Raw genomic sequence first — 22,090 nt, 5'->3', positions numbered from 1 at the left:
GAGAGCAAGATGAAGGTCCTTCTGGAAGCTTCAGTGAGAAAGAGATATAAGGCCTGAGAGACCAAGAGACAGTTGGGGGAATTGTGTCGGTTGGAGATCAAGAGGGAGACTTAAAGAGCGGATCTTGGAAGTTAGTCTCAGAATTGGACGCTTAGGTTTATTTATTTCTTTAACAGCTTGTATGAATTGAATATTATATACTTACAAATATTGTACCTGAAAGATTCTTAATATCTTGTATGGCTTATATTTTACTTATATTTTGTTAGCTATAATAAATACCTCCTTGGAGTATCTAATACTTGACACTCCTTTTACACGTGTTTTGGCTCAGTTGATGCTTGGAAGATCAGTAAAGAAGTAGAAATAAGGTTCATTAACTGGTCCCAGTGTAGGTTAAGGGAAATCCTTTTATAATTCACTGCATGATGGCAGCGTGATTTAAGGAATTTAAGGGTCTACTGGGCTAAGGGCCATAATGTCTAAATATCTAATTAAAAATTTGTAAGCCACTCTGATAGTCTTTTGGCTGAAGAGAGGGTTATAAAACTATTATTATTATTATTATTATTATTATTATTATTATTATTCCAGGGCCGCAGTTTGGCTGCTTGGACCACCGGAGATCATCAAAGTGAGTCAGTTGGAAAAGCACATCTCACTCCAGAAAATAAAGGTACTTGAGGAGTTTGCACTCTGCGTCTTTCTGTAATAACAGCTACAAAACTGATAATAGCATTTGGGACATTTAGTCTTTTAAAAACAAATATTGCAGATTTAAATGCTGCTTTAAAACCTCTTTCCATCTGCCAGCTTTGCGCTGGTTTTGGGGGGAAATGCGAAAGTGTTGGGAGGGAGGGACTGCCAACAGAATTAGGAGATGCATTGCAGGCTATGGACAATTTGTGGCCAAGAAAGGTCCAAAACACACGGCAGCAATAGTCCAGTTTGAGAGCGCTTTAACTGCCCTGGCCCAGTGCTAGGGAATCCTGGGAACTGGAGTTTATTGTGGCATCAGAGCTCTCTGACAGAGAAGGCTCAATGTCTCATAAAACTACATTTCCCAGAATTCCATTTTGTGTTCTGGAAGCCATTTTGTGTTCTGGTGGCCATTTTGTGCTGCTTGTGACTGTGGGGAACAACCTTCTCTGAGGCCTCAGTTGAACAGAGGCCTCTCTTTCTCTCCTGAGGCTCCAGAGAGAGAAGGAGGCCAGGCTCCTTGGGCCAAAAGGAAGGAAGTGTGTCTCTTTGGGTGTCTTTTGTGTCTCTTTTCTGAGAGGGTTTTCTTATTACACAACGCTGCTCCTTCTGGGGAACATGGGTTTTAAAAGGGATCAGAAATGGAAGGATAGTTTCAATACAATCCTTATTCTTCTTCTTCACAAACATTGGGCTTTGGCTTCTAAGAGGAGGCTAGTCCCCCAAAAGAGGCCAAAAGTGGCTCCTTTGGGAGGTTTTAAAAGTCTCTCCAGCTTCTTATTAAGAAATTTTCAAGCAAGAAGGAAGGAGACGGACCAGAATAACTCATATTACCAAGAATTAAACAAACAAACAAACAAACAACAACAAGAAGAATAAGGATTAGACAGAAAAACAAAATGCTTATATTTAAAAAAGCAAAACCATTTTAAAAGGATAAAAACTCAACTTGGGTGCTTCTATTCTTTTACAACCGACTCAGGCTGTATCTGCACTGCAAAAATAATCCAGTTCTAAAATGTGTTAACTCTTCTAGTTCCATCCTACTGTATGGAATCCTAGGATTTGTAGTTTGTTGTGGCATTAGAGCTCCCTGGCAGAGAAGGCTAAGTGTCCAAAGGTAAAATCCCAGGATTCCATAGCACTGAGCGGTTAAAGCGGTGTCAGTGTGCCTTATTTCTACAGTGCAGATGCTGCCTTCTTGGGAAAGGAGCTGATGATGGGGAAAAGAGGAGGAATGCAGAAGGAAAGCAGGTTATTTGTTTATTTATGATGCATTCATTTCACATCTAGATGCAGGGACATAACCAGGGCCCTCTCCTATTCCCCATCCCCTGATCCCCCACCACTCTAAGAAGACATGGAGTATCTGTTCTGTAGGGGAGCTGCAGTGACTCTATGCTAGGTCCAGGGGGCTTTGGTTGGTGCAGAGGGAGGAAGGGGATGTCCACTTCTGCATTGGTCCAAATGAGACATTCGTCACCTGCTTATGTCCCCAGCAGGATGCTGATCTCAGTGACTTTGAGTGCTGCAGTCTTTCTAGCCAAACCAAGCCTTACCCTGGTCTCTTTTCTCAGGAACTTCATCTTGGACCCTTGTACATGCCTTTTGGGCCTCTCTTGCTGGACGTGACCAAAGAGCAGGATCGCCTTGCCCACTTGATGGCTGACACAGAGGCCAAGCAGAGGAAGTTGGGATCCAACAGAAAGAGGCTACCGAGGCACAAGAGCTCTTTGGTAAGTTGCCATCCTGACTGTTAGTTTCATCTGTGTCTGGGCCGGCTCATGAAAGCACGTGGAGAACATACTTTCCCAGTCTGGCAGAGAGAGTTCTGGTTAATCATCTGTCACCTCATTTTTCAGGGGCTTTGAAAATTTCCTATTTCACTCTCCTCCTCCCACTTTCTTCTTTATCCTCAGGTCAGTTCAGTTGCTTCAAAATGTGTTCCAAGTTCATCCACTCAAAAGAGGGAAGATGGGAGGAGGGAAGGGGGCATGGTCTTGCCCTTGCCAGGAGTCGGAGGCAAAAGCAAACGTCTGTACCCTTCCTCCCTTGTGTGATCATCATTAACAACTTCGGCCATCTTGACCCCCTTCTGGTGTTATTTGTCTTGCTTTCCCAATCTGTAAAATGCTGGGGGATATGGAAGAATATCTCTGGAGCTAAATTGAGGTTGGGCTCAGTGGCCCTCAAGCCCAGAGTAAAAGTGAAATTTGCCTTTGAAATTAGGTGAGATATGGCTAAATGCACTACAATTCATTAGTGACTAAATGTACTATACATGTTGGGATAGGCAGAATCTTAATCAATCAATAATATTCCAGAAATGGAGTAAATTATATTGTTTATCATATTATATATTATATGGAAAAGTTTCGAGACAAGCTGGATCTCAAAGGCTGTAGCTTTTTTTGGCTAACAGAATTAAAAGTTTATTTCCTGGACTGAATTGTAAAGTGATCAAATAATATTTGCAATGCACCATGTGCTTTTCTCATCTTTGGCTTGGTCACTCTCTGGATGAGGGCTGTTTTCTGTTGCAGGTGACCTTTGCGGATGTGGCGATATATTTCACTGAAGAGGAATGGAAACTGTTGACGAAAAAGCAGAAACTTACGTACAGTTCTGTGATGATGGAGAATTATGAGAATGTGGCCTCTGTGGGTAAGGAACCTAAATCCATTGCCCTTCCTGTGAAGACTGAGGGCCTTTTCATAAGTCACTGTCAGAGTGCTATGATTCCACTTTAGACATTCAAATCACCCCTGAGAGATGGCTATCCAGCCTCTGTTTAAAGAACTCCAAAGAAAGAGACTCCACCAAACTCTGAGGGAGTATATTCCACTATTGAAGAACTCTTACTCTCAGGAAGTTCCTCCTAAAGTTTAAGTGGAATCTCTTGTCCCTGTGGCTTGCATCCATTGTCCCATGTCCTTTTCCCTGGAGTAGCAGAAAGCAAGCCTGCTCCATCCTGAATATGACATCTCTTCAAATATTTGAACAGGGCTGTCATATCCACTCTTAACCTTCTCTTCTCCAAGCTAAACATACCCAGCTCCCTAAGTCATTCCTCAGAGAGCATGGTTTCCAGACCATTCACCATTTTGGTTTCTCTCCTCTGGACATGCTCCAGTTTCTCAACATCTGTTTGAATTGTTGTGCCCAGAACTGGACACAGGATCATTGCAAGTTACTTCCCTTGATCTTGACACTATACTCCTATTGATACAGCCTAGGATCACATTGGCCTTTTTAGCTGCTGCATCACACTGTTGACACATGTTCAACTTGTGCTCGACTACCATTCCTAGTTCCCTTTCTCACATAATTTAACTGTCCTAACAACTTCCTGTGGAATCTTGGAATTTCTAGTTTTAGTGAGGCACTATTATTCTCCACTTTGTAAGGATTCTAAATATCAAATCCTAAACTGCCAATTTCGGAATTCTGTGGGAAGGAGCCATGGAGATTAATGCTTTTTGCCCTAAATGGTCCTCAGCCCATTCCTGAGCAAGTTTCCTGGCTTTTGTGGCCCCTCTTCCAGCCTTTTGAGGCTCTGGAGAGGCTTTCTGGGAAACAGGCCTCCCTTGGCCCTGCAATGGCTCAGAGAGGGCCCAGCAGTGGCAAAACAGCCTCCATTCCCCAAAGGGATGCTGTGGGATATTGAGGGACAAAACATTATGCCATATTTTTAGGTGACACAATGTGGGGCTGCCTCTGAGATCCCCTGGGGTCCAATATGACCACCCCACTTCTCAACAGTAGTCCACCCCTGTCTTAGAGATGCCTTAAGCTTGTTTTAAGGCTCATCCCTCATACTTGACCCTCACTAATATCAGAAACCAGGTCCCAGACCCCTTGTTCTGCCTTTCCTCATGCATTAGTTGTATATTGATTGCCCTGCCTTTCTGAAGAAATGAATCTCAAAGTGTCCCTTTTATGCATCACACTCTGTGGGTATGTGTCTGTGATAGAGAGATGGAGGGAATGTGAAAAATCAAAAGGGAGGGGAGAGATCCTGAAGGTGAGATGCTAAAGCAGTGCAGATGGTTGGAGAGGAGAGGGAGAATAGAAAGGGGATCAAGCCTCTGGGAGCCAGGAGGGGAAGGCAGGAGCAAAGCCAGGATCGCCTAGCTCTGTGCGGAGAGGAAGGGACCTCTGGGAAGGGCCAGGAGAGGGCCCTTGGGAATTGGGAGGCAGCCACCAACCTCACAGATTTTAAGAACTGTTTTGAGTGAACTTCTTAGAACCAGCTGAAATCCTTGTTTTCAGACATATTTAGGGGTTCATTTAGCAATTATGAGTAATAACTATGAAGGGAGGAAAGGAAGACACAAAACCTGCTTTTGTCTAATATTTCTTTTCTTACCTGAGCTTCCTTAGCTCCATGGTTGATTCAAGAGGTCCTTTGTTACCCAAAATGCTGGAGTATGAGGAGGATACCCGCAAGTGCTATGCTTTTAGGAGAGTTTGGTACTTAGCTCAATAGAACGAAATAGTTTTACTGGGGCAATAGTGACCTCTGGATCCTGCCCAGCTATAGCAAGTCCTGAATCAAACCCAACTTCAGAGGGATTTCAAATAGGTTTTTGTGTTTTATTTAGGGGGAAAGCAAAACACACAGACACATACATATAAGTGTTCATGCACACACAAAAGAAATAGGTAAGAAAGGCAGGAGTGCTGAATAGATGTAAGTCTTTGATAATGGTGATACGTTACCTATCCAGATCTTTATTCCAATTGTTGAGGATTTGGAATGGGGAGAGGTCAGTAGTTCTTGCAACAATTGGGGTTGATGAGTGCATTGAGGTGCTTAGCCATGAAAACAAACAGTGTCTGTCTGTAACTGGACTGACACTGAAGAATAGCAAGTCGGGGCTGATATTTATACGGAAATTGGTGCTTGGGGGCAAAAACTGAGGGTTCGGAGAGGTTTATATCACTTTAGAATATTTCCTGTGTGGGGAAAGAATGGTGTGAAACCGAATTGAATGCAATGGGTGTTTGTTGTAAATACCTCAGACAAAAGGGATTAGCACACCCCTCTCATGTCCTTGTTGACTCTGAATTTTGATTGCGTTCACAAGCCAATGTACATTACAATCTGAGGGTGATGCTCCCAGATGCAGCTCAAAAATAACATAGCAGAGTATGGAACTAAATACCCAGATATATAGATATTGGCAATGCACTGACCTATTTTCACACTAAAAATAAGTCACAAACACAGTTGATTTCATCGAAATCCTTGGAGGTTCTCTATCTTGAGCTGCAAAATAATACAAATATTTGCAAGCTCTCCTCTCCAACTTCTATCAACTTCACGTTTTCTTGTACTCACAACTCCAATCCAATCCACACCAGTCCCCATATGAGCTGTATACTGTATTGGTTGTGAGTCATCTCATGGTGCTACACAGCATGAAGCATCCTCTGCAGTTAGCTTCCATCATGCCTTGGGCTCTGACTCAGGACTCTATGGCAGTCTCACAGAATATTATGCCACCTGTCAATCAAAGTATTTTTGCACATGGTTAACAGAATATTTTTTCAACAGTCCTTTAACTATCTCCTTCCACTGTTTCCCTCAAGGCAGTCCCCATTCTTTCCTAGTTCCTATCAGTAAGGATACGATCGTTCCATGGATTTAGGGGCATAAGCAGCAGGGTCATGCTTGGGTTACTCACAGCAACTTTAATAATATAATCTCAAATAAAGAGGGTTTAATGAGGGCTAAATCATGCGGTAACACCCTCCTCTCTTAAGTCTGATTTTCAATGTTATCTGTCACTGTCCTTCTTTACAGAAGAACATTTTAATCATGAGAGAATGCACACAGGCAGGAAGTCACATAAATGCCAGCATTGTGGGAAACGTTTTGCTTACAAGTCAATCCTTGCCATGCATTGGAGGGTCCACACCGGGCAGAAGCCATACAAATGCCAGCATTGTGGGAAATGTTTTTCTCAGAAGTCACATCTAGTGACACATAAGAGAGTCCACACAGGAGAGAAGCCATACAAATGCCAGCATTGTGTGAAATGTTTTTCTCAGAAGTCAGACCTAGTGAAACATCAGAGAGTCCACACAGGAGAGAAGCCATACAAATGCCAGCATTGTGGGAAAGGTTTTTCTCGGAAGTCAATCCTAGTGACACATCAGAGAGTCCACACAGGAGCAAAGCCATACAAATGCCAGCATTGTGGGAAAGGTTTTTCTTCAAAGTCACACCTAGTGAGACATCAGAGAGTCCACAGAGGAGCAAAGCCATACAAATGCCAGCATTGTGGGAAAGGTTTTTCTTCAAAGTCAGACCTAGTGGGACATCAGAGAGTCCACACAGGAGAGAAGCCATACAAATGCCAGCATTGTGGGAAAGGTTTTTCTCGGAAGTCACATCTAGTGACACATCAGAGAGTCCACACAGGAGAGAAGCCATATAAATGCCAGCATTGTGGGAAATGTTTTTCTCAGAAGTCAAACCTAGTGAAACATAAGGGAGTCCACACAGGAGAGAAGCCATACAAATGCCAGCATTGTGGGAAATGTTTTTCTCAGATGTCACACCTTTTGGAACATCGCAGAATCCACACAGGAGAGAAGCCATACAAATGCCAGCATTGTGGGAAAGGTTTTTCTTCAAAGGCACACCTAGTGACACATCAGAGAGTCCACACAGGAGCAAAGCCATACAAATGCCAGCATTGTGGGAAAGGTTTTTCTCGGAAGTCAATCCTAGTGACACATCAGAGAGTCCACACAGGAGCAAAGCCATACAAATGCCAGCATTGTGGGAAAGGTTTTTCTCAGAAGTCAAACCTAGAAAGACATCAGAGAGTCCACACTGGAGAGAAGCCACACAAATCCCAGAAATGAACTAACATTATATGTGTCACTAACGAATTCAAAAAGCATATTTTCAATCCAGCAGTGCAAATAAAAGGCCCTTTTGATTTTGTTTGTGAGATTTGTCTGTCCATATGTCTGTTTATGTTTTAAGATTGTGTTTTCTTAAGTTTAGGTTTTCATTGCTAATAGTATAGATAATTGTTTTGGGTTGTAAATTTGGCTGGGGATTGTGGGTCGTGGTATAGGTTAGGTAGATGGGGGCTGGGATTTGTTGCAGAATAGTTATGGGAATGATAGCTTTTGGGATATTTGGGATGTTGGCTGAAGAAAATTGGGGGCAGGTATTGACAGAAAGGGCTATTTTTTGGGAATGGCAAAGGGTCCTTGCTACCTGTGGGGCATAGACTGTGGGAATTGGAGGTGGGGATAGGTTTGGAAGAGGGTGGGATTTTAGGTTTGGGGATTTTGATGCATTGTTTGGATTGCAGTGGGCAGTTTTGGCTTAAATACTGAATTTCTTTTTGTTCTCAATAAAGATCTTTGCTTTTTCAACACACTGGACTCTTTGATGCACAGAAGTTCCGAATTTGCCCAAACTGAACCTTTCTTCTCTCTTCAGTCTTCAGCTCCATTCCCAGCCATAAGAACAGCAGAGGCAAACACACACACACACACACACACATACAGGATACACAGAGAGCTATATTTCTAAACTAGAGCTGTCCTTTCCTGCCTTTCTTCTCCTGAGTCCAGCTCTGCATCTTGGGCTTCATTGCTGTCTCCTCAAAGGAAGAAAGGATGGAAGGAAGGGGAGGCCGCTGAACGCCCGGCGCATACTTTCCCGCAAAGGCCACCAGTGGAATAAGCAGCAGCAGCATCTAGGCCCTGGCAATCCCTGCACATGCTGAGGAGGGGCCTTTGGGGCCATATGCGCATGCACAGTCTCAGGCCCTGAAGCCATTGCTGCCCTCACAGTCTGTTCTGTGGAGGGAGGGAAGTGGGGAGAGCCCTTGTTCATCTGGAGGGCCCTTGAGGGGGTTATAAGAAAGAAGGAAGCCCCTCTTCTCCTCCAAAGAAAGGCAAGGGGCCTGTCAGGCCTCCTCTCCCTCTTTCCTTCCCTGCCCCCTCCTTGGGGGATTCCTTGGGGCCCAGGTACTTGGGGGGTTATCATGAGAAAGGAAGGCAGGGGGACCATTGGAGAGAGGCATGGCCATGGAGAGGTGGGGCTCCAAAGGTAAAAATGTCTTTGAGGATCCCCCTCCCTCCTGGAAATTGGGGCAGAGGAGAGACTCTCACTTCTGATGCCTGATTTGGGGAACAGTTTTGTGCCAAATAGAAAGCATCACACAGGACAGGATTCAATAGCATTGGAAACAACACTTTTGGGGGGGAGGGAGAAGTTTTCTCTGGAGTCCTAGGGGAGGGGCTATGGGGGTCAGAGAAGAGCCCAAATCTAGGCCAAAGCCAAGAGGAGGGAGACAGACCTCAAAGCTCTGGCAATCCCCTGTCAACCTGGGAACTAAGAGGCCCACAGGATCCGGATTGGGCACCCCCCTCACATACTTACCTTTTCCTTCACAACAACTCTGCAGAGGAGGACCAACAGAAAGACCCACAGCCCCAGAAACACCCCCCCCCCTTGGTTCTGGGAGCATTCTGAAAGGGCCTTGGATACCCCTGAAGGGATGTTGTTGTTGTTGTTGTTGTTGTTATTGTTATTATTATTATTTCTTTATATTCCACCTTTTCTCAAAGGATTCAAAGTGGATTATAGTAATAAAATAAAATACAATTTAAGAAATACAGTTAAAATTTCAAAACCCCCTGCCCCTCCCAATTATAAGAACATTAATCAACCATTAAAAAGCTATTAAACAGCAAGAAAATGTAAAACATCCAAAACACAATACAGTAAAAAAGTTTTTTCGGGCAAGAAATGGGTCATTTTCTGAAGGTGAGAAGGGAGGGCAGGAATGATACATCAATAACAATTTCCATAACAGTAACGATGGTTAGGGTAAGGAAGAGGGAGAGGCATGTCAATAGATCTAGTCTAGTCTGGAAAGGGCTGTTGAAGAGAGCCGTCTTAATAGCCTTCCTAAAGGCTTCCAAGGTGGAAATATGACATATCTCATCTGGAGGTCGTTCCAGAGCCTGGGAGCGGCTGAAGAGAAGGACCTCTGGGTCACCGCTGAAAGTCTGGTCTTCTTGAGTTGGAGCAGGTTCTTCTCAGAGGACCTGAGTCTGCGGTGGATTTTATGGGAGGAGGTGCTCCCGTAAGTAGTCAGGATCCAAGCCATGTAGGTCTTTAAAGGTTAAAACCAACACCTTGTATCTTGCCCAGATACAGCCAGTGGGCAGCCAGTGGAGGGATTTAAGAACTGGTGGAATGTGGGCAGTTCTAGAAGTGCCCGTAACCAACCTGGCTGCCATATTCTGTACCAATTGAAGTCTCCGAACTTGGCACAAGGGTAGCCCCATGTAAAGTGTGTTACAGAACTCAAGCCAAGAGGTGACCAGCTTAATGCCAAGTTTATTTAATGCCAGCTACAGTCTCCACCACATGCAAAAACAGGCAGGGATACAGACGTTTTATATAATGAGTAGCCAGGTTACAAGCTAAACAATGTAGAGTGTGTTACAGAAATCAAGCCGAGAGGTGACCAGCTCATGTACTACTGTTTCAAGGTCTTGTTGCTCCAGGAAGCGGCACAGTTGGCGTATCAGCCGAAGCTGACAACAAGTGCTCCTGACTTTTGCATCCACCTGAGCCGTCAGACGAAGTGATGAATCCAGGAGCACTCCCAAACTGCAGACAGAGTCTTTCAGGGGAAGTGTGAACCCATCCAGAACTGGCTGACATAACTCCATTCCGGAATTTGAGGTCCCCATTACAAGTTCCTCCGTTTTACCTGGATTCAATTTGGGTTTGTTTTCCCTCATCCATTCCATTACCGTATTAAGACAGGCATTCAGAGGAGAGACACCATCCTTAGTCAGTGAATCAGTCGGAGACAGACAGGTTGCATAATTGTAATGGTATTTCATTTCAAATAAATAAATGCATGAATAAAGGGATTCATGACATATTGCGACCTCAGGCTGATGCTCCTTGCCTCAAAGATTGAGACGGGAGAATTGCCACTTCAGACTGGTGCTGTATACCTGAAGGATGGGACTGGCCCATTGCGTGTCAGAAACAGTGTATAAGGGTTCTGTCATAAAGAGTAAAAATACTAGGGTTTGGTTATTAGAGTTATGGTTGTAGTTCATAGTAGGTAGTGTAGAGTGATGGGTTATAGAAAGCATGTAGTGGGGAATGTTAGGAAGACAGATGATGGAATGGCTTTTAGATGAAGGAGGGCGTTTGGAGAGGGGCTGGGGTTGCAGCTGGAGACTGGTTATCAAGGAGGAGTGAAGCTGGCTTGGGAACACCGCTCTTCAAGGTGAGTCTATCTGGGAGAAGGGAAGGGAAGTATAGACAACCTTGGTATCTATGCAACCTCCGCTTGTGTTGCTTTAGCTTGGGAATTGGGGGCTGGGTTAGGGAGGGGTTGAGCAAGTTCCTTTGGCATTCAGACTTTGCAAAAAGGTGTTCATGGATGTTTCTGCCTGGATTCATCAATAAAGCTTCTTTTGTTTCAAATGAGTTTTATTTTTTGAGCACAGGACTGACTCTAGATCTCACATTGCAACTTCACGCTGATGCCGCTTGTCTGAGAGACTGAGACTGTCCCATTGTGACCTCAGTCTGCTGCTCCTTACCTGAAGGATTGAGACAGGACTATTGTGATCTCACCCTGAGGTTCCTTGCCTGAAAGACTGAGATGGGACTGTTATGACTTCAGGCTCATGCTCTTTACCTGAAGGATTGAGACTGGCCCACTGTGACTTCAGGCTGATGTTCCTTTCCTGAAAGATTGGTAATGGCTCATTGTGACCTCAGGCTGATTCTTGTTGCCTGAGAGATTGAGATGGGCCCATTGTGACTTAAGACTGGTCCTCCTTACCTGAATGAATGAGACTGGCCCATTGCGATCTCAGACTGATGCTCCTTATCTGAAGGACTGGCACTAACTCATTGTGACTTCAGGCTGATGTTCCTTCCCTGAAGGATTAAGATGGGCTTATTGACTTCAGACAGGTGTTCCTTACCTGAAGGATTGAGCCTGGCCCATAGCAACCTCAGGGTTATGATCCTTGCCTGAAGGACTGAGTCTTCCTCAAGGCTGATGTTCCTTACCTGAAGCATTGAGACTGTCCCATTGTGATCTCAGCCTGAGGCGCCTTTCCTGAAAGATTGTGATGGGACTGTTATGAGTTCAGACTGATGCTTCTTGCCTGAAGGATTGAGACTGGTCCACTGTGATCCTTACCTGAAGCATTGAGATTGTCACATTGTGATCTCAAAGCCATCCAGTCCAACCCCCTTCTGCCATGCAGGAACTCTCAATCAAAGCATACCTGACAGATGACCATCCAGACTCTGTTTAAAGGCCTCCAAACAAGGAGACTCCATCATTCTCCATTGAGGGAGTGCGTTCCACTGTCAAACAGCCCTTTTTGTCAGGAAGTTCCTCCTAATGTTGAGCTGGAATCTCTTTTCCTGGAGCTTACATCCATTGCTGCGGGTCCTGTTCTCTGGAGCATCAGAAAACAAGCTAGCTGCCTTCTCAGTATGACATCCCTTCAAATATTTAAACAAGGCTATCATATCACCCCTTAACCTTTTCTTCTCCAGGCTAAACATCCCCAGCTCCCTAAGTCATTCCTAATAGGACATGGTTTCCAGATCCTTCACCATTTTAGTTGTCCTCCTTTGGACACACTCCAGTTTCTCAACGTCCTTTTTTAATTGTGGTGCCCAGAACTAGACACAATATTCCAGGTGAGGCCTGACCAGAGCAGAATAGAGTGGCACTATTACTTCCCTTGATCTAGACACTATACTTCTATTGATGCAGCCTAACATTGCATTGGCCTTTTTAGCTGCTGCATCACACTGTTGACTCTTGTTCAACTTGTTGTCTACTTGGACTCCTAGATCCCTTTCACACGTAGTTTCATTCATGGTTTATCCCAGGTCTAAGTATTCCCACAAAGCAAATCTTTTAGGAAAACTCAAGGGGAAAAACAAGATCAATTATCCTAGGTTTAGTTGCTTTTTTGGCACACACACACACACACACACACACACACACACACACACAACATACTCAGCTGCATGCAATTGCAGGGTTTGTCCACTTTTTGTGTATGTTGATTTTAGATTAATGCTCAACGTGTCTGAAAACGATGCCACTTTTGTGGTTTTAAATCCCATTTCTGCACAGGATTTGGCCGGTTCCCTCCCGTGTGATAAACTCCAAGGAACTGGAAGGGCAGCTATGAACTAACTATACAAAATGTGCCCCGAAGTCATGTCCAGTGGTCACCATTTCCTTTGGCTAAAAACAAGTGATGGAGAAAAGCTTTGGAGCAGAGATCTTTGGGCCATCATCAGCTTCTCCATCTTTAGACTTGACTGAAGTGTTCTAAACACCATTTATATTCCTCCAAATTGGTATTAAATCATCAGCTTCTATGAAAATATATGAATATCACAAATATATTTACGTTATGCAAAAAAGTTAAAACAAGGAGAGTTAGGCAAATTAGACAAAGTTAAGCAGCAGAGGCTATAATCCCTTAAGTCCACAGTATCTATCTAAGTATTTCCAATCCTTAATTACAACATTTATGTCCTTATTCCTCAGGCTTTCTGTCAAAATATCCAATTTCTTAGCTTCCCACAATTTAATTAACCATTCCTCTTCAGTTGGTACCACACTGTTTTTCCAATATTGAGCATAGAGAATCCTAGCCAGCGTTTCCATGTAGAGAATTAGACATGACAGTTTCTTAGCCTAGACATCCTCCAATATACATGTCATGTTTAACAGAAAAATACGAGGATCTAAAGGAATATCTGTCTGGAGTATATTTGTCATTAAATTATAAATGTTGCTCCAAAATCCCTTGGCTTTGTCACATTTCCACCAAAGGCGGAAGAAAGTTTCCCACATTTCTGTTTCCCACATTTCCATCGTTTAATGTTAGCAGTATTATACATATTGTTAATTTTGAGAGGGGTCATAGACCATCTTTGTAACATTTTGGCATAGTTCTCCTTGTAATTTTGACACAAGGTAAATTTCCTTGTCTCTTTCCAAGATGTTTCCCAGTGATCTTGTCGATGGCTTTCTGCAAATCCTGTGACCATTTTACCATGGAAAGTTTAACAATTTCATCCTCCAAATCTCTCTCTTTCAAGATCTTATTATATTTTGAAAGATGTTTACTCTCTTTATCCACAAAAATTTTGTCCAAACTGTTCTCTTCATAAGAAATACCCATCAATTTTTGGCCAGACCTAAACCTTTCAGCTACCTGAAAATAGAAATATCCTTACCTTCAGAAACAAGTATTTCTCTCAATTTCAATAACACAATATTATTGGGTTTCCACTGAATCAAATCTTTATATATTATCCATCTATTCTTGAAGTGTTTAGTTCTTTTGTAAAAGGCTTCTTGGGGCGATACCCATTGTGGAAGATTACTATAGAAAAGGTCTTTAACCTTCTTCCAGACATAAAGTAGAGCATTTCTAAGAAAATGATGTTTAAAGTCTTTATGTTCTTTGACCTTTTCATACCACAAATAGGCATAAATACCAAACCTCAAGTCACAGCATTTTAAAGATAACAGTCTATCATTGCTTAGATTAATCCAGTTCTCTAGCCAACACAGACAAGATGCATAATAATATAGCTTAAAGTTTGGTAAAGCACAACCCCTCTGTCATATTCATCTGTCAAAATTTCCCATCTCACCCTAATAATAATAATAATAATAATAATAATAATAGGATTTATTTATATTCCGCCCAATCACTGGGAATCCGAGTGTTTTACAACAGAGGGGATAATAGACGGTTCCCTGCCCTCAGGCTTACAATCTAAATTTGGCTCATTACCTTCCCAAAGAAATTCAGAGAACTCTTTTTGCCAGATTGCAAAGTGTTTGTCTTTGGCTATAATTGGTATGTTCTCAAATAAGTACAGAAAATGGGGAAGTGTATGAAACTAACTGATTTTTAACGTTGCTATTCTGCCATAGAATGAGAGATGCAATTTGGACCAAGCAGACATATCCTTTGTTACTTCATTCCATAGTCTTCCATAGTTGTTGTGGAACAAGTCAATGTTCTTGGTCGTTAAGTATATTCCCAGATATTTAGCTTTATTAACGACTCTATACCCCGATACATTACGTAACTCCAGTTGTTCTTCTTTGTTTAAATTCTTCGTAATAAACACAGTTTTGTTTTGATTCACCTTTAACCCCGATATTTCAGCAAATGCCTCCAGAGTATAACTGAGAGCTGAAATGCTATTAAGTGGGTTATCTAAGAAGCGAATGACATAGTCGACAAATGCTCTAGCTTTATAAACATAATTCTTAATCTTCACTCCCTTAATGTCCACATTGCTTCCAATATTATTTAATAACACTTTGAAGGCAACTCTAAACAAAAGAGGTGATAAGAGGTGACACACACACACACACACACACACACACATATATGGAATGTTCCAGGACTCTAGATCTTGCATACAACACCCATAGATACATCTATACATACCCATAGATATCTGTCTGAACATGTGCATGTGTACGCACACTTATTTAAACATATATATATATATATAGAGAGAGAGAGAGAGAGAGAGAGAGATGAAAGCACATGTACACATATATGTTGGATCATATCTATCTATCTATCTATCTATCTATCTATATCACATTTATATATATATACTCTTCTACTTGCGTACAATTTAAACATAATCAAATGGAGAAATATGCGCATGTATACACCCCCCACGTTCTGGTCAACATCAGCATGTATATATAATTATAATTGTGTATATGTTCACTTCGAGTCATAACAGCATAACTGCCCTGAGATTACTGTAATTGGAATTTTTATACTTTGTGATGTTTTTATGATATGTATTTCACACAGGATTGCCTCCTGAGGACACTCTGAGAGCCTGCCATTGGCTGGAATCCATGTCCCTCCCACCATCCCTGGCCATTTTGTTTTCTGGCGGCCATTTTATGCTGCTTGTGACTGTTGGGAATAACGTTCCAGAACCTTCTCTGAGGCCTCAGTTGAACCGAGGCTCCTCTTTCTCTCCTGAGGCTCCAGAGTCAGAAGGAGGCCAGGCACCTCGGGCCAAAAGGAAGGAAGTGTGTCTCTTTGTGTGTCTTTTCTGAGAGGGTTTTCTTATTACACAGCTCTGCTCTTTCTGGGGAACATGGGTTTTATTGTATTGTATGGATATTTTTTGGGAGGGAGTGTTAGGAAGGGTTTGGGAGATCATGAAAGATGTTGTTATTGTATTGAATGGATATTTGTATTGTAAGCTGCTAAAAGGTGGCCATTCTTGTGTAGTAATTGCCTTGTGATTAACTCCCACAACAGCCTTGTAAGGTAGGCTTCATAGGCTCCTAGAGCTGGAAGGGAGCCCCAAGGGCCATCCATTCAGCCCCATTCTGCCCTCCAAGTCCTCCGAAGAGATGGCCATCCAGCCAGAGACTCCTCCAATGCTCTTGGAGGCAGCGTCTCCCATAGATTTGCCAAGAGGTCATGGGGCGCACAGTCCCATGGGAACCGGTCCTTACCCCCCACTTTGGGAAAGGAGACCCCCTCAGCTCCTGGACTATTTACTACCAGGAGTTGCTATGGCTGGGACTCAGAGGAGTAGTTCCCTAGGCATCATGTTCTGCCCTCCATTGCCATTTGCCATGTGGTCTATTCCAACTCTATGCTTCTTTAATGCTCTTTAATGGGTGCTCTGAGTGAAGGGGCCTGAGGGGAGGAGCAGGGGGTCTGCATGGTTTAGGTCCCCCCCCCCAGAAGGACTCCAGTCCACCGCTCTGTCCTCCAAAGGGCAAGAGGGGGGCAGGGAAAGGCTTGAGCCTGGGGTTTAGAGGGAGAGAAGAAGAGCCCCCAGTTCCCATTTCCAGGAGAGGAATGGTGGTTGTGGGGGGCAGGCCTAGTGGGGGAGTCAGGAAGGAGAGAGAGGAGGAGGGAAAGGGGGCCATGGGAGGAAGGACGAAGGGCCCCAAAGGATGCTTTGAGTATAGGATAGGATACAGGCTATGATTTAATCCTGCGTGTGGCTAGAACTGGACATTCCCAAGCCAAGATGGCCAGGCAACAGTGGGGAAAATAGGCACTCTCCACATGGGCAGAGACACTCTCAGAATTGTAGTTTCTCTGCATGCAGAAGGCTGCCATGGCAATTGGGTGCTCTCTTGCCATCAGCTCAATCCTCTGGTGCCCCTGATCTTGGGGGAAGGGCTGGATCCCATGGAAGGGGGGCAACCAGACAAGAGAACGCTCCTTTCCTGCTCTGCTTGACTGGAGGCCTTCCTGGGGGATGGAGAGCAACTGCTTTGGCCACTGGGTAAATGAGAGGCCACCAGGCCAGAAAGCCTGACCCAACAGAATGTCTATGCGCCAGTGTTGCTCCAGGTGGAATAAGGGTACAACTGGCCATTCACTGACACAGGTCCTGCCATAGAGTTGCGGGAGCCATTCCGCATGGCCATTCAATGCCTGGTGAGAGTGTTGGGTGTGAGGTATTGGAGAAGCATCCAGCTGTGTTTATGTAGCCAGAAGCAAAATGAAGGCATTTTCCTCTGAGGGCCACTGGGGAGTTCAGGAGGTTTCAACAAATGATTCACTCATTTCACATCTAGCTATGGGGACATAACCAGGGCCCTCTCCAATTCCTCATCCCCTAATCCCCCACCACTCTAAAAAGGCATGGAGTATCTGTTGTGTAGGGGAGCTGTAGTCAATCTATGCCAGGTCTGGGGAGCTTTGTTTGGTGCAGAGGGAGGAAAAGGATGCCCACCTTCTGCATCGGCCCAAAGGAGGCATATGTCACCTGCGTATGTCACCAGGAGGATGCTGTTCTGTGCGTCTTTGAGTGCTGCAGGGTTTCTTGCCAAGTCAATCCTAACCCTGGTCCCTTTTCTCAGTAACTCCATCTCGGACTCTTGTACACGACTTTGGCCCTCTCTTGCTGGAAGTGACCCAAGTGCAGGACCACCAGGGCCCCCCGCAGGCCTGATGGCCGACACAGAGGCCAAGCGGAGGGAGTTGGGCTCCAACAGAAAGAGGCTGCCAAGGCACAACAGCTCTTTGGTGAGTCACTATCCTAATAGCTTCATCTGTGTCACTGCTGGGCCAATTTATGAAAGGAAGCAAATAAAATACTGTTGGAGTTTGGCAGAGACAGTCCTGGTTAATCCTCTGTCACCCCACTTTTTCAGGGGCTTTTCAAATGTTCTGGTTTCTCTCTCCTCCTCCTACTTTCCCCCTTCTTCAGTCACTTCAAGTTCTGCATAAAGCGTGCAAAGGAGTTTCACCCCATCCACTCAAAAGTCGGGAGAGGAGAAGAAAGAAAGGGTCAGGGACTTTCCTTTGCTAGGAGTCTGAGGCAAAAGCAAACTGCTGTGCCCTTTCCCGCTTGTGGGATCTTCCTCATAAACAACTTTGACCATTTTCACCACTTTCTGGCATTGCTTGTCCACATGTGTCTTGTTTTTCCCAGGTGTAAAATGTTGGGAGATATGGGAGAATGTCTCTGAATATAAAGTGGGGTTGGCCCCATGGCCCTCAAACCCACAGTGCTCCCCAGAACTGCTTTTTAAAAATGACATTTGCCTGTGAAATTTGGCAACAAATGGCTAAATCCACTATAATCTTTGGTGGCTAAATGTACTGTATGTGTTGGGACAGTCAGTATCCTAATCCATCATCAATATCCCAGCCATGGCCTAAATTATATTGATTAATATATTGTATATTATATTGAAAGAATTCAAGACAAACTGGATTTCAAAGGCAGTAGCTTTTTTCTTGCTGACAGAATTTAAAGTTTATTTCCTGGACTAAATTCTGAGGTGATCAAATAATTTTTGGGATGCATCATGTGCTTATCCCCCCCCCCCCCCTTTTACTAGTCATTCCCTGGATGAGGGCTATTTTCTGTTGCAGGTGACCTTTGCGGATGTGGCAGTATATTTCACTGAGGAGGAATGGAAACTGTTGACAAAGAAGCAGAGACTTATGTACAATTATGTGATGATGGAGAATTACGAGAATGTGGCCTCTGTGGGTAAGGAAGCTGAATTCATTGCCCTTCCTATGAAGACTGAGGGCCCTTTCATACTACATTATCAAGGCACTATGATTCCACTTTAAAATTATAGAATCATAGAGCTGAAAATCATATAATCTTGGAGCTGGAAGAAACACACAAGGGCCATCCAGTCCAACCCCCTGCCATTCAGGAAATCTAAATCAAAGCATCCCCAACAGTAGTCCATCCCTGTCTTAGAGATGTCTTAAGGCTGTTTAAAGGCTGCTCTCTGGCACTTGACCCTCACCAAAATTGGAGTCCAGGTCCCAATCCCCCTTGCTCTGCCTTTCCCAATGAGTTATTTGTATATTGATTATCTTGCCTTTCTCAACAAATGGGCCTCAAAGTGTCCTTTTTATGCATCACAAACTCTCTGTGGTTGTGTTTCTGTCTGTGATAGAGAGATGGAGGGAATGTGGAAAATATAAAGGGAGGGGAGAGATGCTGAAGGTGAAATGGTAAAGCAGTGCAGATGGGCAAGAGGGAAGGTTGGGGAGTGGAGGGAGAAGAAGAAGGGGATCAGGCCTCTGGGATCCAGGAGGGGAAGACAGGAGCAAAGCCATGATCACCTAGCTCTGTGAGGAGAGGAAGGGACCTCTGGGAAGGGCCAGGAGAGGGGCCTTGGGGATTGGGAGGCAGCCACCAACCTGACAGATTTTAAGAACTGGATTGAGTGAACTGGTGAGAACCAGCTCAAAACCTTGTTTTAAGACATATTTAGGGGTTCCATTTAGCAATTATGAGTAATATCTATGAAGGTAGGAAAGGGAGACACACAACTTGCTTCTTCTCTAATGTTTCTTTTACTATCTGACCTTGCTTAGCTCCATGGTTGATTCCAAAGGCCCTTTGTTATCCAAAATACTGGAGTCTGGGAAGGACACCCACAAGTGCCATGCTTTTAAGGGAATTTGGTACTTAGCTGAAAAGAGAAATATAGTTTGGTTGGGGCAAGAGTGACCTCGGGATTCAGCCCAACTATACCAGTCCCAGAAGCACACAGTACTCCAAAGGGATTTGAAATAGGTTTTCTGTTTTATTTAGGGTGAATAGCAAAATACACACACACACACGTAAGCCTTCACACACATGCACAAGAACTAGATAACAGGTGAGAGTGGTGAAGAGATGTAAGACTTTCATAATGGTAATACGTTACCTAGACGGCTCTGGATTCCAATTGCTGAGGGTTCGAAATGGGAAGCGAAGTCCGGAGCTCCTGCGACAAATGGCGTTGGCGAGTGCATTGAGGTGCTTAGCCATGTAAACCCACAGACTGTCTGTCTGTAATTGGACTGATGTCAAAGAACAGCCAGCCAGGACAGATATTTATACTGTAATTGTTGCTTGGGGGCAGAAACCGAGTGTTCAAAAAGGTTTAAATCGCTTTAGAATGTTTCCTTGGGGGAAGAATGGTCTAAAACCAAATTGAATGCAATGGGGACTTGGTGCAAATATCTCTGACAAAAAGGATTAGCACACTGGCTCTGGGTCCTTCTTGGCTCTGAATTCCAATCGCGTTGAAAAGTCAACATACAGCACAATCTGAGGGTGACGCTCCCAGATGCAGCTCAGCAATAACATAGTAGAGTATGGAAAGAAATATCCAGAAATAGATATTGGCGATGCACTGACCACTTTCCACACTTAAAAATAACTCACAGACACAGTTGATTTCATCAAAATCCTTGGCGATTCTCTCTCTTGAGTTGCAAGCTCTCCTCTCCGACTTCCATCAACTTCACCTTTTCTTGTACACACAATTCCAATCCAATCCACACCAATCCGCATGTGAGCTGGATACTGTATTGGTTGTGAGTCATCTCCTGGGGCCAAACAGCATGAAGCATCCTCTGCAGTTAGCTTCCATCATGACTTGGGCTCTGACTCAGGACTCTATGGCAGTCTCACAGGATATGATGCCAGCTGTCAATCAAAGTATTTTTGCACATGTTAGATGGAATATTTTTTTCAACACTCCTTTGACTATCTGCTTCCATTGATTCCCTTAAGGCTGTCCCCATTCTTTGCTAGCTTCTATGAGTAAGGATACCACCATTCCATGGATTTAGGGGAATAAGCAGCAGGGTCATGCTTGGGTTACTCACAGAAATTTTCTTAATTTAATCTCTAATAAGGAGAAGTTAATGAGGGCTAAATCATGGGGTAACACCCTCCTCTCTTAACTCTGATTTTCAGTCTCATCTGACATTGTCCTTCTTTACAGATGAACATTTGATTCATGAGAGGGTCCGCACAGTACAGAAGCCATACAAATGCCAGCATTGTGGGAAATCTTTTTCTTGGAAGTTAAGCCTAGTGAGACATCAGAGAGTCCACACAGGAGACAAGCCATACAAATGCCAGCATTGTGAGAAATGTTTTACTTCGAAGTCAGACCTAGTGAGACATCAGAGAGTCCACACAGGAGACAAGCCATACAAATGCCAGCATTGTGAGAAATGTTTTACTTGGAAGTCAAACCTAGTGACACATCAGAGAGTCCACACAGGAGACAAGCCATACAAATGCCAGCATTGTGAGAAATGTTTTACTTCGAAGTCACTCCTAGTGACACATCAGAGAGTCCACAGAGGGGAGAAGCCATACAAATGCCAGCATTGTGAGAAATGTTTTACTTGGAAGTCAGCCTTCGTTAGACATCAAAGAATCCACACAGAAGAGAAGCCACACAAATCCCAGCAGTGAACTAACAGGAAGTCAAGAAGGAATACAAAAAATATATGTTCTATCCAGTTGTGATAAGAAAAGACCCTTGTGATTTTGTGTGTTAGGTTTGTCTGTCCATATGTCTGCTTTAAATTTATATTGTGTTAAGTTTAGTTTTTTATTGTTATTAGTATAGATCATTGCTTTTAATTATAAACTTGGCTGGGGATTATGGGTTGTGGTATAGGTTAGCTAGATAGAGGGGTGGGATTTGTTGCAGCCGGCTAGAATAGTAATGGGAATGACAGCATTTGGAATTTGTAGGATGTTGGCAGAAAATGTTGTGGGTTGGTATTAGCAGAAAGGGGGCTAGTTTCTGGGAATGGCAAAGGGGGCTTTGTTACCTGAGGGGCATAGACTGTGGGAATTGGAGGTGGGGGCTATGTTTGGAAGAGGGTGGAGGTGTAGGTTTTGGGGTTTTAATGTATTCTTTGGCTTGGGGAGGGCAGTTCAGACTTAAAATCTGAATTTCTCACTATGTGTTCTCAATAAAGTTCTTTGCTATTTCAGCACACTGGGCTCTTTGATGCACATAAGTTCAGA

The 22,090-nt window shown here is 43.8% G+C and overlaps 1 protein-coding gene and 1 long non-coding RNA gene across 2 annotated transcripts; both read left to right on the top strand.

Moving 5' to 3' along the window:
* Nucleotides 1-633: 633 nt before the first annotated feature.
* Nucleotides 634-3,308, top strand: LOC149290368 (uncharacterized). The gene is made up of 4 exons (XR_016277235.1): nucleotides 634-676; nucleotides 2,277-2,435; nucleotides 2,619-2,928; nucleotides 3,243-3,308. It is a non-coding gene; the product is annotated as an uncharacterized LOC149290368 (long non-coding RNA).
* LOC149290367 (uncharacterized) lies at nucleotides 3,307-21,850 on the top strand. Its single transcript, XM_089489259.1, has 3 exons — nucleotides 3,307-3,363; nucleotides 6,509-7,552; nucleotides 21,081-21,850. The coding sequence occupies exons 1-3, from the start codon at nucleotides 3,330-3,332 to the stop codon at nucleotides 21,524-21,526; spliced, it is 1,524 nt and encodes a 507-aa protein (XP_089345385.1). The 5' UTR covers nucleotides 3,307-3,329; the 3' UTR covers nucleotides 21,527-21,850.
* The last annotated feature ends 240 nt before the right edge of the window (nucleotides 21,851-22,090 follow it).

This window comes from Sceloporus occidentalis, unplaced genomic scaffold (assembly GCF_023333645.1).
Source record: "Sceloporus occidentalis isolate IW3139 unplaced genomic scaffold, rSceOcc1.0.p SCAF_39, whole genome shotgun sequence".
Classification (NCBI taxonomy): domain Eukaryota; kingdom Metazoa; phylum Chordata; class Lepidosauria; order Squamata; family Phrynosomatidae; genus Sceloporus; species Sceloporus occidentalis.
Note: the sequence above shows the minus strand (reverse complement) of the source record. Positions and strands in the feature narration are given on the sequence as shown.